The sequence below is a fragment of the Trachypithecus francoisi genome, unplaced genomic scaffold, assembly GCF_009764315.1.
Source record: "Trachypithecus francoisi isolate TF-2019V2 unplaced genomic scaffold, Tfra_2.0 Lachesis_group6, whole genome shotgun sequence".
In the NCBI taxonomy this organism is placed as follows: domain Eukaryota; kingdom Metazoa; phylum Chordata; class Mammalia; order Primates; family Cercopithecidae; genus Trachypithecus; species Trachypithecus francoisi.
The window spans coordinates 28107018-28123046 of record NW_022681471.1 but is presented as its reverse complement, the minus strand read 5'-3'; the positions used below and the strand labels follow the sequence as shown (position 1 = coordinate 28123046).

General features: G+C 59.6%; 1 protein-coding gene across 1 annotated transcript in view; it reads left to right on the top strand.

Annotated features, from left to right (window-relative positions):
* Nucleotides 1–16029, top strand: part of ATP2B3 (ATPase plasma membrane Ca2+ transporting 3) — a 66048-nt gene that overhangs the window by 9956 nt on the left and 40063 nt on the right. Inside the window, 5 exon segments of the mRNA XM_033202015.1 lie at nt 8529–8862; nt 13771–13968; nt 14080–14337; nt 14728–14853; nt 15455–15580. Coding sequence (XP_033057906.1) covers nt 8655–8862; nt 13771–13968; nt 14080–14337; nt 14728–14853; nt 15455–15580 — 916 coding nt within the window. The 5' untranslated portion in view covers nt 8529–8654.

The window sequence follows — 16029 nt, the reverse complement described above, 5'->3', positions numbered from 1 at the left end:
GTGGGACCCAGGGACACCCAGCATTGTGAGGGCTGCCTGTGTGGGAGACAGGAGCACTGCGGGAGTCCGGGCAAGCTTGGGGAAGCATCCAGAGAGGCACATGGGCTCAGCCCCCGGCCGAACGGAATGTTCTGGCTTCACCGGTCGAGCTTGGTCCTGACCTGTGAACTCTGGGGTCCAGCTGGAGTCCAGCTGAGGACTTCAGGACAAGCCTTGGGAGGGGCGCGTGTGGCGGGAGGGGCTGACTCAGCAAAGAGCATTGCCCTGCTGGGCTTCCTGGTGACCTCATGGGCTTGAAGGAACCTCCGGGGAAAATGGGCCCAGTACACTGGAGACCAGCCTTAGGGTGTGTGGGTAGGTGAGCCCTGCCTTCTCACCAACCCAGCGAAAAGGACCGAGGACCATTTCGCAGATTAAAAAGTGAAGGCCCAGAGAGCTTGAGTGAGCAAAGCCAGCTGGCATGGCCAGGCTTCTCCAACTCCAGCACCTGCAGTCTGGAGCCCTGAGGTTTACGAGGACAGATTTCCTGTCCAGTCACTTTGTTGAACTCTTTTAATTGGTTCTAATCACTTGCTCGTTGCTTTTCTTGGGTTTTCAGGGCAGTAACTTGGCAGAGGAGCATGTAGAATCCTCTGGAGCTAGACCACTTGAGGTCATGTTGGCCTCTGCTCCTGGCTTGCCGTGTGACCTTGAGTAAGCTCTCTAACCACTCTGTGCCTGAGCCGCATGTGCCTTTTGGTGGGGATGGCCACCCCATGCTATAGAGGCTTCTGGCAGAGTGATAGTCATTCTGCCTCTCGTCTGTGGCTCTATCCTCTCCCTTCTGCCTTAGCTAGAACTTTTAGGACAATATCACCCCCAGCGAGCTCAGGGGAAGTGGGGATTTGGTAGTCTTGGAGACCTCAGGGAGGCCTCCTGGCTCTCCCAGAACCAGGCTGGATTTGAGTTAGGAGTGACGATTTACTCAGGCTATGGGCTTGGCCTATGTAACAGAGACCCAGCCTAACAGTGGCTTCAGCGCGACGCCTACTTAGCCCTCGGAATCTGAGCTCCTTTCATTGTGTCATACATGGATTCCATGGGCAAGATGGCAACAGAGAGACAGCTGCGGCAGTAGCAGCACCCACCGGCAGGAGGAGGGAAGGACAGAGGAGAGCACGTTCCTTCTCTTTAAGGACATGGCCCTTGAAGTCATCCCTCACTTTTGCTCATACCCAATTGGCCGGACACAGTCAGATGGTCATGGTTAGCTGCAAGGGAGTTGGGGAATGTATCATTAGCTGAATGACGAGATACTTAGCTGAAAATTAAAACATGACCTAGGAAGGGGGAGAGTAGCTAGCAAGTTTCTGCCACACGCCTCTGGGGATTAATTAACACCTCCTCAAGACACATTTGAGAAATGGAAGGTACCCATGTTGAGGCCAGGCTTTCCCCAGGCTGACTTTTCCCCTGGCCAGCCCTCCTGGGGCTGTACCTCTGAAGAACTGCAGCAAAAAGACGGGGCCATTTGTGAGCAAGAGGGCACCCACCTGGCTGGGCAGGGCATGGGTGGTGTTAGAAGTCACAGAGGCTGTAGGGTGGGGTAGGATGTGTGGGGAAGGTCTGCTTGGGTTTCCATATCCAGTAGGGGGGTTTCCTGGAAGTTAAAATCCATACAAGCGAACTGCTGGCTGACTGACCGGTGAAACTCCTGCAATCGCAGTGTGTGCTTGGGCAGCACAGAGGCCATTCAGGCCCAGTGTCCGCCACCCTGGATACAGGGCGAAGTGGCTGGTGGGGGCTGCTTGCGTGTTCTATTGTGGTGACATAGACTCACATCAAATGTACCACGTTCACCATTTTTTTTTTTTTTTTTTTTTTGAGACGGAGTCTTGCTCTGTCGCCCGGCTGGAGTGCAGTGGCCGGATCTCAGCTCACTGCAAGCTCCGCCTCCCGGGTTTACGCCATTCTCCTGCCTCAGCCTCCTGAGTAGCTGGGACTACAGGCGCCCGCCACCTCACCATTTTTAGTGTGCGGCCCAGGGGCACAAGCACATTCACGGTGCTGTGCAGCCACACCACCATCTAGCCGCAGAACTTGTTCATCTTCCTAAACTGAAGCTCTGGCCCCATTCAACCCCAACTCCCCACCCCCCGGCCCCTGGCACCCACCCTTCCACTGTCCATCCCCTTGATTTCACAGCTCTCCTATGAGGCACTCACAGGAGTGGAATCATATATTGTTGGCCTCTCTGTTACTGGCTCCTTCTACTGAGTCCAACGTCCTCAAGGGTCAGCCTTTTGAAGCCCACCTCAGAACGGCCTTACTTTTTAAGGCTGAGTCCTATTCTACAACCTGGATGGGCCGCATTGTGTTTACCCAGCTGCCTATCCCTGGACATTGGGTTGCATCCACCTTTTGGCTATTGTGAGTAATGTTGCTATGAACTTGAGTGGACAAATAGTTTTGTGTCCCTGCTTTCAATTCTTTGGGGCCCACCCCAGCAGTGGGGTGGATGGGTCCTATGGGAATTCTACTGCTTTCCACAGTGGCTGCACCAAATCTTCCATTCTATGGTGGTGCTTGTTTGAATGAGAGAATCTGGCCAGCCCTGGAGCCTCTGAAGGCAGGCAAATGTGTGGTCTCAAGCTTGGCTAGACACCCATATCCCCCAGGGTTGGGGTGCTTTATATCGTTCTGGTCCTCCCGCTTCTGAATGGGAAGCTCTGGACCCAAGACTCTGTATTTGTGAAGTTCCCTGAGTGGTGAGGGTTGCCCACCCAGGTCTGGCATGGGCTGCTGTAGATTAGACTAGAGCGCTGGGCCACCTAGGGGCCAAGAGTGCTGCAGAAGTGCATCCACCCAAAGGCGCAGGCTGAATCGGGCCACCTCCTGGGCTCCTGCCACCTCCAGGGTGTTTCTCTGGGTTCCAGAATCCTCCTTGGCTGGGCCCTTGTTAACAAGGACTTCCAATGCCTGTGTCTTTCTGTGGCACCCAGCGCCGGACAGGCGGTTGCTTTGGCTTTGCACGCAACTGCCAGTGGATCCCCAAGGTGGCCCCTCCAGCCTGCCCTGCAGGGCAAGCTTCAGGCAGGTGGGTGCATGCAGGCTGGGGAGGGGGCACCATGGTGACGGTTATTGTTTTGCCCAAAGCTGTTCCAGGCATGAGAACCACTTGGCATGTGCACAGATTGTACCAGGAACAGGGGGAGGAAGGAACGGAGCACTGGGGGCCAGTGGGGGGTGGGGGGGCCTGTCCCTTTAAATCTGTTTTCTCGGGTTTTATTTCCTTCTCTTTTCCCATCCTCCTCCCTCCACCAGCACAAGTGGAACCGTGAGGGCCAGGAGCTGCAGCGAAGGTGCCTCTGAAATATTAATGAGGCTGTTCCCTGCCTTAGCTCCTTTCCTCCCCCCTCCCTGCTGCATGCAGTCTCGTCCTTGGAACCCTCCTTTCCCCTCCCAGGTGGTCGCCAGGTGCATCAGCAGAGGGGAGGGGCAGGGGCGTGCAGGAAGTAGAGGGCCTGGAGCAAGGGCAGGAAGATGTGGGGAATTAGGGATAAAAGGGCCTCCCAGGTGCACACCGGCCACCAGCATCTCGACCTGCCTAGGATCATGCCAGGCCCAGGAGAGGCAGGGTGGCTGCCAGACTGGCCCCTCCTTCCATGCCCTCTCCCCACCTGCTCCCCAGCTGGTCCAGGAGCCCACCCTGGGCCCGATCAGTGAGGCCTGGGCCGCGCCTCTCGCTGTTGCCTTGGCTTGCTCTTCCTCTCTGGGTTCTGCTGGGCCTGGCCTGTGTTCTAGGAGCCTAGAGGTGGAGAGAGATGGGGACTATTGTTTTAAGGAATCCCTGTAGTGAGTCAAGTCGCTGAGTGATGGGCCATTCTGAAAGGCAGGCCCTTGCTTTGTGGGTCTGTACTGTAGGGAGCAGGTGATAGACAGTCTGCCTCCAGGAGGGCCCACGTGGAGGGCATGTGCCCAGGTAGGCCCCCAGGCCTCCATCTCCTGCCCTTTGCCCCTGAGTTCTGCTTCCTTCTTGCTTCGGGGCCACAGCATCCTAGGCCTGGCTCTGGCATCCAGATGGTCTGAACCCCCAGGGGCACATGTTCTCATCACTGAGGGTCCGGTGACTACGGAGTGACTTGGGAGCTGGGACTTCCTAGCAGTACATGCCCCACCATCCCTGTGGGGATATATGTCCACACAGACCCCAGAGACTGAAGGGGTGCTCGGCTGGGGTGCAGTGGGGCTGTTTTCAGGAAGAGAACAGGGTGAATCCCGATGTGTGCATCACCTGAGATCTGGAGGACTGTGGTGGGATCTCGCCCTCCATCCGTCCTCTCCTCCATAAAGGCAGAGCAGGTGGCCAAGTGGAGTGCAGCCTGGGCCTGCTGGGGAGGCTTTGAGAGGTGCCATCAAGTGCCCCAGCAAGGGCGGCCGTGACCCACCTCAAGTCACATGGAAGGCAGGACTGGGAGAACCAGGGCAAGAGCAGGAGCCTTCCTGAGCCTCAGTTTCCCCCTCTGTAAGGCGGGGAGAGTTCTCCTGGTCCTTGTAGTGTGTTTCCAAGGGTGCAATGAAAGAAACATGTCTGTCAAGAGCTGGTATGCAGATGTGGGCTCAAAACTCAGTGTGTGCCACGGGGTTCTGAGAGGGGCCCCATGGGAGCAGGGGTGCCCCCTACTTAGAAAGTGCCGAGCCTTCTCGAGGATGCTGGGCTGCCCAGGGTCTGGAGGAAGTCCATGGGGGATTAAGCTGGAGGTGCCGGGAGAGCCCCCAAAGCCAGAGAGGGACAACACAGGGGAAAGAGGACCCTGGGTCTCTGGTCGGGTGGGTTTGAGTCATTGGGTGGGGAGCAGGCACTCTGTTTGAGCCTACTGGGGAGGCAAGGGTGTCTGGGCCCTGCTGGAGGGAAGAGTCCAGAAGGTGGTTGAGTAATGGGCCTGGACTTGGGCCATCCCCTCCAGCAGCCCCTGGAGGCAGCAGCCAGGACCTCCCTGGCTGTCTCCCACCACGAGGCCAGCCAGTCTGTGCGGGGATGGGGCAATGCCAGAAGGTGCGAGGCCCCCTCTGTGGAGGTTCTCATTTCAATTAAGCCAGTTAAGGTCAGAAAGATGAAAGAGCACAGAAATGGTATGTTCCCTGCCCTTTTGGTGCCTACAGACCGTTCTCGGCAGCCAGCCCAGGCAGGAAACTCTGTCAGGCCTGCAGAACTGATAGGCCTAGTCACTTCAGTTCTTGGCCATTTCGGCGATGACTGCTGTCTTTATTGGGACTCAGGGAGGCCATCACCCAGGCTTATATAGAACCCAGGAAAGCAGAGTATGCCATTTGGTCTCTACAGCAGCCAACAGTCACTCTAAACGGCCTTACTTTAACTGATGGATCCTGTCTGCCCTATAGCCTACTGCATTCATGAAGACGATGAGGGTTCGCAGAGCACTCTGACCCCACCCTGTCCTCCAGGATGGAGACTCTGCCTCCCAGGACTCCAAGCTCCTCCTCTGTGGGCCAGGCCCCCATTCACTCATTCCTCCAGGCCCCCAGCCACATGCAGGACTGACCACGCGGTAGACTTCCTGCCGACTCCATACCACGTGTCTCAAAGAGATTAGGACCCAGCTCGTGGGAGACATGCTCACAGATCATTGCAATGCCAAGCAGAGTGAAATAGGAACGGGTCGTGGGATTATAGACTCAGGCGCAATCAGTTTTGGCTGGGGAACTGGCAGAGACTCCTGGAGAATGTTCCACTTGAATTGTGACTAAGAGGATTCATCGGAGGTCAGCAGGTGGAGCTGGAACAGAGGGCGTGCGGTCAGGGCTCAGAGCTGGCAGGGCTGTGCGGCTGGGGCGGGAGTGGGGCTGGGAGGTGCTCAGAAGGAATCTGGCCTTTTGCTTGATGAGGATGGGAGACTGAAACAGGGGCTCACCGGAGCGATGGTGCCTGAACCAGGAAAAGTGGTGACTCACAGCAGGGTTGTCACGAATTGCTGGACTGAAGGGAGACCTATGAGGTGGTCCACAGGACACGGAGCTTGCTTCTTGAGGGATGGGGATCCTGCGGTGGGGAGGGCCAGCAGGGCCAGCCGAGGAGAAGGAACTTGGCCCCAGGACCATGGCAGAGGGGAGGACTGCCTCCTTGCCCACTGCCCTCCCCATGAGTCACTGCGGGTCCACTCAGACACAGCCATGGCTGCACCAGTCAGGAGCAGCTGTAGGACCTGCTATGGTTCTGTCTGGGCCACTGCTGTGGCGTCAGGGGCAGGGACCGGTTGGGGAGGACAGAGCTGGCCTTGAGTATGCCCTGGTCAGAGGAGGAAGGATGAGCACGTGCCAGGGGAGGGCCACCAGGCCTCAGTGGCCGTGCCACAGGGAACCCCTGCTCTGAGGAACAAGCATTTCTGTCATGGCCGTGTGCCACCCAAGAGCCTACCACACAAGCCATGAAGCCATTCACTCTGTCACCTGCTGGGGGCGCAGAGCCTGAACCTGACAGTGGCACCAAGTTGCTACATGGTGGGATTGTTAAGGCACGAGGTGACTGGAGCTCAGGGAGTCAGGGGGAAGACGCCCTGGCAGGCGCACCGTCCTAAGCAAAGGTCCTGGGGTGGGAGGGGAGGCTGTCTCGAGAAGATGAGGAGTCCAGGTGACAGCCGAAAGCTGCCATTGCTGCCTTGAGGGGTCAGAAGCGGGACACCCAGCTGTCCTCTGGCTCTGCCACTTCCCCAAGCCAGCCTCAGTTTCCCGCGTCACAAAAGCAAGGGCAATTCATCCACACGGCACCTCCAGAACGAGCCCGCCCCACCCGGACAGCTTCGCTTGCTGTCCTGGCCCCTCTCCTCGGCTCTCGCTCCTTCCAGTCTTTTTCCCCCAGGCCTGTCCCCAGGCACCTTGCCTCACCTTTGCCCCAGCTGCAACTCCGCAGCTCTTGGCCCTTGGGCCTGCCGTTTTCCCTGTCCCAGCTAGAGAGGGACGGGGTTAGTTGAGACTTGTTGAGCACCTGTCCCAGCACATCAAGCCAGTGTCAGGCATGTAGTAGCTGCTCGGTAAATATGTGTCAGGTGACCAACTGCAAGACAGGGCAGGGAGAGGTGGGGAGAGAGGATGGCACAGTCACATGGCCATCATTTTGTCCCCACATCTCCAGAAGTGAAGGCTGCTTCATGTGCAAAGTGTCGTGAGAGGAAACACACAGGTGTGCATGCTTTTTAAACATGGGTCACTGTGGATGGATGTTTCATGAAGTATCCACCAGGCCTCTCCTGAAAATAAGGCCATGGACTTGGCCGTGTCTGCTTTGGCTGCCTGAGGGCTTTCTCCCCCTTCTTCAGGGCTCTGGGCCACTAGTTTCCAACAGATGCTTCTGAGCCAGGAGCTTCCCCAGAGACAAGGGGTCAGAGCCCTGCTGAGCCGCCAGGAGGGCTCTTGGCTGATGTCAAGGCCAGGCCATGTACACTGAGGCCATTTCAGTTCCATGAGGATGTGGCAGGCTTAGCTTGGGCTGGGAAGAAGCAGAGAGAGAGGAGCTGCAGTGGGCCCCGCCAAACACTGTAATGGCTGCAGGAGGGGCAGCCTGGGCACCAGCGGATCCTTGGATCCTTGCCCCGGGGCCAAGGAGAGGGATGACAACTTTGCAATGCTTGGCAAAGGGGGAAGGCAGTGTGGCCAGGGCCGTGGCCTGGATGCTTTCAGTGTGGGGAGACCTTAGCTCCTTCCTTTGTCACCTGGAGGGAAGAAGGGCCTGGAGGGGAGTGGGTGGCACCATGCTGTGGGCCGGGACATTGGCAGACTCGCCAGCGACCTGTGGCTGCTTTGGCTTTCTCCGGTGTGCCCGCTCCTCCTCTCCTCCTCAGCCACTCCCTTTATCCCCTCCCTCTCCTCCCTCCCTCCATCCCCCTTTCCCTCCCTCTCTTTGCCCTTCCCTCTTGACCCTCTCTCCCCTCCCCTGTCTCCCACCCTTCCTCCAGGCCTCTTCCTTTCCTCACCCCTGGCCCCCCAGGTAATCTCAGGGCCACAGAAACCGTGAGCCACTAAGGCCACACCAGAAGACCACCAGGGACTCACAGCATGCCTGCTGCACAGGGCGCATCTTAACAAGGCAAGAGCAGGGAGTGAACCGGAGTGGACAAGCCCAGGACTGGTGGTGGGGCACGGGCAAGACCAGCCACTGATCAATCCCAGCACACTGCCCTCACTTCAGCGTGGGTTCCCGAATGAATTTGGGGGGGGCAGTGAGAGCCTCTGCCTCCAGCTATAGCTAGTGTTAGTCACTGCAGGGCCCCGGCAGGGGGCATCGACACTTCCCCTTCCCCATCTGGGCAAGCCCTCCAGTTTCTGGGCACCCATGGTGGGCAAGACCCCGGAGTGACCTGGCTTGTGGGGCCTGGCAGAGCATGAGGGCCACTGGCCCAGCCTGGGAGGTGATTTTTGCACTTCGAGGGTCATGGCACAGACTGAGTGAAGATTTGCAGAAAATATTCTGGAAGATGGGATCTCAGTTGTGTCTCAACCACTCCCCTGGCTTCTTCTCGCCTCCGTCTCCCCAGGTGTCCACGCTTAGCAGCTTTCTCACCACTGCCAAACCTTGCCTGGGCACTGGGACCGTAGGTGGCCGCCTGTCCCCAGCTGTGGCTGAGCCAAGATTGCACTTGTGAGAAGGCCTGACAGGCAGCATGGGCGACATGGCCAATAGTTCCATCGAGTTCCACCCCAAGCCCCAGCAGCAGCGGGATGCCCCCCACGCTGGAGGCTTTGGGTGCACGCTGGCAGAGCTGCGTGCCCTCATGGAGCTGCGAGGGGCCGAGGCACTGCAGAAGATCGAGGAGGCCTACGGGGATGTCAGCGGGCTCTGCCGGAGGCTGAAGACCTCACCCACAGAGGGTAAGTCCCTCTCAGGCTGCGTGCCACCCAGTCCTGCTCCCAGCCTTCAGAGGAGCATCCTGAAGGTGTCATTACCCCCAGGGCTGGCCAGGGTCAAGGGCCACCTGTGCCCCTCCGCTCAGCCATTTCCCTTGAGGAGGAGATGCCCCAGGTAACCTGGGTCCTCAAGGGGGTGTGACCTGACCCCCTTGTCCCCGCACCTCCATAATCAGGAGTTCTCTGCTCTATAGGGCGAGGTTGGGGAGGAGGAGATGGGTACCTCATGGGATGCACACACAGGCAGAATGGGCCCCAAACAGAAATCCTTCCAAGGAACAGGGCAGGGTGGGGAGGAGGAAGACAGCCCCATCTCTATATTTGGAGATTCCCGTGTGCTCAACCCTGTGTTCAGTTAAGGGGGATCATAACAGAAGGAAGGGGTGCAGGGTGCAAGCCTTCGGAGTTGCGGGTGACCAGGGCCACTCCTGGGAAGAGAGAGGATGGCCTGGGATGGCACAGAGCCATTTGGCTCTGGCGGGAAGGGGTGGCTGAAGCTGAGGCACAGGAGGCCCAGAGTGCTGATCAGAGGTGGCACTGACTGGCCACAGGCTGTCCCAAAGAGGCACCAGCCCAGGGCAGTATCGGTCTCACTGCTGAGGGAGGCTCTAGAAAGCCTGGTGAGCACTGTCTAGAAAGATCTGGGGTGGAGGCCTGACTGTCCCTGTGGGAGGCAATGCTCCACCCGGCTTTGTGAGGCCTGCCCAGCCCTGGTTGCTGGGGTCTGCCATGAAGCGGGGACCCCCAGGAGCCAGGCCCAGCCCCAGATTCCAGGAGCCACAGTATTCTCTGGCCCTGCATGCCTGGCAGGGCTGCTGGGGCTATCCCAGCCTAGTGCCAGGCCTGTGCCCCAGCCAGTGCGGGCTGATTTGATCTGCTACCCGTCTGGACAACGCCTGGGCCCACCCATCTCCTCTGCTCCCAGCCGCGAGGCTCCTTGGCACCTCCAGCCTCCCACTCTGCCCTCACCCTCAACCCAGAGACTGTTCTCCTGTGGCTCTGGCCTCGGCCCCATCTGTCTGCAGGTGGCACTCAGGCTGCAGGGAGGAGTGGAGATGGAGGACGGGGGCTGCGGGCCAGGTCAGGAACTCTGGGGTCTGCCTGGGTCTCCCTAGCTTTGTTCCCTGGAGCTGATGCGCCTGTGACATCCTGCCTCGCCGCCGCACACACCCTCACGGTGCAGCTGCTGCTGGGGCCGATGTCTTTGGCTCCACTCCCAAGCATCTCTTGCCTTCCCTCCTCCTTGCCCAGCCCCCGAGGAGGCTGGGTGGAGGGCCATTTATCCACAAGGGCTCTGGCCTCTCCCAGATCAAAGGAAGCAGATGGGCCTCAGCTGTCTGCTCTTCCCCCTGTCTGCCAGGCCTTGTTAAATATTTAAAATGTCAAGGCCCCTGGAACCTGCCGGATTCTGCCATGGAGCTCAGGAGCTCTTGCGTGCCTGTGGAGGCAGGGCACGGAGAAGGGCAGTCACACAGGTGGGTGGCTTGGCCTCTGACAGGCTTCCAAGCACCTGGGTCCCCAAGGCCACAGTGCAGGGAGCCGGCCAGGCCTGGATCTGCTGCCCACAGAACGAGCAGCAGAGGACCGGCCCCTCCCCTCTTCAACCCTCAAGGTCCTCGGGCTTGAGCTGTCAGTGCCAGGAGCGGGTGACTCTCTCCCCGCATCCCCTAGCCCAGCCGTGCACCCAGACCTGGTGCTCAGACCCGCCTGCCCCTCAGTCCACCTCAGACACAAGGGTCTGAGCCATGGGGACAGCTGGCTTCGTTGTGCCCCAAGCCCCATGCCAATCCCCTGACAAGGTGGGCAGACTTGGGGCTGCCCAGGAGGCAGGCACTCCCCGTGGGGCAGGTGTTTTATGGCGCATGGTGCCTTGCGGGAAGGGAATTTTATCTTCTGGCGGCACACTCGTCAATCCACTGCCCTCCCTGCCTTGGGAGCACTCCAAGAGGATTCCAGAACCCATCCTGGAAACCGCGCTGCTGTTGTCAGGAACCTGGGTCTCAGGCTGAACTCAGAGTTGAGTTCGCCTGGGAACCTGGCCCCACCCGGTCCCCCTCTGGGCTCCACAGGCAGTACTGGAAAGGAGGGGCGGATTAGCTGGGAGCCGACACGATATGCTCCTAATCCAATTCCGATGGCATCTGGCCTCTGCTCCAGGCAGGCAGCCCATCTGTGTCCATGCCAACTGGCCAGCCCCTGTCCCCATGCCCTGGACCTAGACTGCCCTTGGGCCTGCTGGGGAAGCATGTGTTCCTCTTCCCTGTCAATGGGTGCTGTGGTGGGGCAGCCATCAGGACCCCAAACCCACAGGAAGGCTAAGGCCACAGGGCCGGGCCGAGGGCAGCTGCCTGTGTAGGCCAAGGAGAAACCAGCAAGGCTGCAGCTGCAAGGGCAGATCAAGGCCAAGGGAGAGGCTGATTAGGGTGAGGGAGCTCCTGGGGAATGGGCCAGGGGTCCCGTCTGCTCTCAGGGACAAACTAGGCATGTGAGGTGGGGCAGGCAGGAGGCAGACTTGCATGGAGGCTCCAGGCTAAGGGCAGTGGAGACCCCAGGTGTTTGGGGAGCCTCCTCTGTCCCTCTCCCTCCCCAGAAGCCCCGCGATTAGCATGTGCGTGCTCTCAAGTCACTTGGGGGGTCTTGTACTCCCTAGTACTGTCTCCACCTGGCTTAGCTCCTATAATTCCAGGAGACAGTCCCAGTCTGGAGCGAGGTGCACACCCCTCAGTTGGGTCCCTGGTCCCCAGCCCCCTCCCCACCACCCGGGAACTGAGGTCGTGAGTTACCCCCAGGCTCCCAATTGGGGCAGGCTCGGGCCTCAGCAAGAGGCCTTTGGCTCCTGGAGAAACCTGATCCAGGGGGAGAGAGGCAGGGACAGCTGCGGCTCTTCTGGGTGAGGAGGATGCCATGTGGCCATCACCTAGCTGGGGCGAATGAGCTGTGGCTTTGCAGGCAACAGCTTCTGTTCCACTGCGGCCAGGGCTACCCCTACCCCTATCCCTCCTCAGAAGCCCCAAGGTTAGCATGGGCCTGTTCTCCAGTCATCTGGGGAGTCTTGTGTGCCTTCCCAGACCCACTGTGAGTGCCCCATGGGCTGGGGCTGGGCTCTCTGGTCATCCCGTCCCTGCAGCAGATGGCAGGCGTAAGCCCAGCTGCCCAGGGCTGGGAGCTGCAAGCTGCTTTCTGTCCACTAGGTGTCAGTGTGGGTCTGGTCATGGCCGCCACAGCACCGGGCGCTGGGTGAGCCCCCGGGAGGGCTCCTCCGCATCAGCCCGGGCTGAGAATCCTGGCGCCAAGGGTGAGGCCAGAGGATGGTGTCATGCCACATGCCTACCCTGGTAGAAGGTGACTGAGTGGGTGTCTAGGCCTGGATGCCAGTCACACATGTAAGCTTCCAGTACCTTCAGGCCAAGGAAGACTGAGAAGTGAGCATCCTCAAGGATGACAAGTGACAGAATTGGATAGGGACAAGTGGCTCTGATTGTGAAGGCAAAGCCCATTTGGGGCTTCTGAGTGGCTCTGGGTGTCATTCAAGTCGCCATGTGGACAAGCTGTGAGCCCTGGCTGAGGGCTCAAAGTTGGCACTGGAGCTATATTAGAACCAAGGCGGCTGGGTCCTGAGGGCCCCGTGCTCGCCGGGTCCTGTCGGGCAGCGTAGGTTCTGTCCTGACCTGGGCCACAGGCCAGAGCTCTGACTCATGGTTACAGGCCCTCTCCACCTCCAGCCTCAGTCGCCTTGTCTGCGCCCTGCAGAGAGCAGCTGATGAGCAGCCCAGGGTGGGCAGTGTCTCCCTGACCCCTGCGAGGCCATGCAGCCCAGAAAAGGCTTGAAGACTGCCCAGTCTCCTCCCTCAGCACCGTGACTCCGGTTTGGCTTCTCCCTGCCTGTTCCCCACCGGGAACCCACTCCCATGCCTCTCTTTCCTCGCGCGACACCATTCTTCCTCTTTGGGTCTCCGGACCCAAGAACTTGCATCTCCCACTAACTCTCATGCTCCCTCCCCACTGCTTCTTCCCTGAGAAACTTCTGGAAAGTAGGCCTCCATTCCCTGTTGCCAGCAGCCGCAGGCACCCTGGAGACTCCCGATCCCTTGGCACTGGCCATGCTCATGCCCCAGTCCCTCGGGCCCTGCCCACCCTCTTTGCAGGCTGTTCCTATCCTCACATGTTGGGGTGTGTGACACTGCCAGTCTTTGGGACCGGCTGGCCCTATCTTACAGAGCTGGGGAGCAGGGTGTTGGTGACAAGTCTGCTCAGGGAATTCATAGGCTAGGAGCGAGAGAGGTGTTTCCCGACAGGCACAGAGCCTTGGCCTAGTCTTTGGCATCTGGTGCCATCCCTGCCTCCCCTGATTGGTGGCCCTCCCCATGTCTCCACTAAAGTGCCCTGGACACTTGCTCTCCTCCCCAGGGGACGGTTGGCTGTTCTCTTCTGTCCTGTCTCCTAGCAACCCTTGGCTGTACCTGGCAATACCCTGCTGGGTCCCCTCTGTGCCCCTTGTTGGGTCCTGTCCCCTGCCTTCCAGTGCCCCCTCAGGGGTAGTGTGGAGGTGGCCAGGATAGCACAGGGACCTGGGACCTGCTGGGGTCCGGGAGCCTCCTGGACTGTTTTGTCATCCGTGTGTCAGGAGGAGGATGGCTAGGGACCCCCTGTGACAGCAGCCAGAGGGCCGCATGCTCACTCCCACGTGCACACCCCCAGTGGTCTGCAGAAAGGCTCCTGTCTAGAGGGAGAGCCAGGCACTGGCCAGATGGCCCCAGAGGGCTGCTGCCACCCGAGGAGCAGTCAAGCAGGGCCATGTAGGAGGCCTGGGACACACAAGGCCGGCCCGTCCCATCCCATCCTCTCGTTCTGTGCTTCCCGGGCACCATGCAGGCCTGGCAGACAACACCAATGACCTGGAGAAGCGCAGGCAGATCTACGGGCAGAACTTCATCCCCCCCAAACAACCCAAGACCTTCCTGCAGCTGGTGTGGGAGGCCCTGCAGGACGTGACCCTCATCATCCTGGAGGTGGCTGCCATCGTCTCTCTGGGCCTCTCGTTCTATGCGCCGCCGGGAGAGGAGAGTGAAGGTAAAGCCCGGGGTCTGGGCTGGAAGGAGGGGGAGGAATGGGGCTTGAGATGAGAGAGAGTCACAGGATGGTGACGTCTCCTCCACTGCTTCCCTTTTGTCCTTGGCACAGCCTGCGGGAATGTGTCAGGAGGCACAGAAGATGAGGGTGAGGCCGAGGCTGGCTGGATAGAGGGGGCTGCCATCCTGCTGTCTGTCATCTGTGTGGTGCTGGTCACAGCCTTCAATGACTGGAGCAAGGAGAAGCAGTTTCGAGGCCTGCAGAGCCGAATTGAGCAGGAGCAGAAGTTCACAGTCATCCGGAACGGGCAGCTCCTCCAGGTCCCCGTGGCTGCGCTGGTGGTGGGGGACATTGCCCAGGTCAAGTACGGTGAGTGCCCTGGTCTTCACCTACCCTGTCAAGGAAGCTCGGCTCCTGCTTCTGGGGAGGGTAAGCCAGAGGAGACCTCCAGCACAGGTTCTCCCTGGCGGCATGGGTGCCGTCACCTGCAGGAGGCCGGAGGTGGGGGAGGTGGGGGAGCACCGGGCAGGGCAGAGTGGGAGAGTTTCAGACACAGCAGGCGCCCCAGGAATCAGCTGTCCCCACAGCCTCTGTGGAGGGCTTCCCCCCCCTACAAAGGATGCAAATGTCCTCGTTCCCCAGAAGGAGGAGGGCTCCCAAGTCCCTTTCCCAGGCAGCCCACGGCACCTAACGGGACCTCCGCTGGGGCAGCCAGGAGGAGGTGGTGAGGAGAAAGGCCTCTGCTTCCTGATGTTCTAGGTGACTTGCTGCCAGCTGACGGCGTGCTCATCCAGGCCAATGACCTCAAGATTGACGAGAGCTCCCTGACGGGCGAGTCTGACCATGTGCGCAAGTCAGCCGACAAAGATCCCATGCTGCTGTCAGGTGAGGGCCACCCTCCTGGCCAGCCTGGCACCAAGGGGCGTCAGCAGCCATGTAGCCCAGCAGGCGGCCTGGACAGGATAATGTCCACCAGGGCCTTCCAGCATAATCATCAGGTTGGGACTCTGAGGACTCCGTCCACCATGAGGCCTGATCGTGGCAGCTCCAGCCACAGGGCGAGGCAATTGGCCCTCCAGGCCCAGGAGAGTGCTTTGTGTCCTGAATGGGAAGCCCCAAGCAGAGAGGCTTGTGGGGGTCAGCACAGCACTGTGCTTCTCCCAAATCCAGCCCCTCGACAATATCCAGTGGGGGTAGTGCTCCCTTTCCAGAAGCTTTCAACGTAGCCCAGTGTTTAGCCCAGTTGGAAATGTAGTGTGAAATGGGACAGGAAGGCTGAAGGCCCTAAGTGGGCCCTGTGGGCCTCAGGGTCCCCTCCAAGCCAGGCAGGAGGCTTCAGCCTAGTTTTAAGGTGGACACAACCTCTAGCGGCCTGGACGCTGCATCCCTGCTTCCGGGAGACCCTGGGAGACAAGTTGTGGGCACTGAATATGTCTCCCACTGGGTGGTGCAAATTCCTGTCTCAGTCTCTGTGTTGCTGTTCCAGGCACTCATGTCATGGAAGGTTCTGGAAGAATGGTGGTGACCGCCGTTGGCGTGAACTCACAGACAGGCATCATCTTCACGCTACTTGGAGCTGGCGGAGAGGAGGAAGAGAAGAAAGATAAGAAAGGTAGCGCAGCAGTGCCACCAGTCCCTGGCGCTGGTGGGAGCTCCTTCGGTGCAGCCCATTCTCTCTTTGCGGGCTGGTGCCATTGGGGACTCAGGGAGAGCCAGCCCAAGTGGGTGGGAGGCTGGGCCCTCTCTTTTGATTCTCCTTGGAGACTTCTCTTCTGAGGATTTTCCCCCTGAGGGCCGGCAGGCCAAGAGCCCCTCCAGTGCTGTGGACAGGGAGCTTCCCTGAGACCACCATCCCCAAAGGCTACGGGATCCCATACCTATCTAGGCAGGAAAGGGGTCAGAGGGACAGAGGCCACGAGGTAGCCAGGGAGGTGGGGGTCAGAAGTCAGAGGAGGCTGGGACAGGTGAGGGCAGGGCGCCCACCTGTGGGTGGTGGCCCTGCCCTGGAGCTTACAAAGCTAGGCAAGCTTGAGCCAGGAAGGCCCATTCCTTGCCGTATGG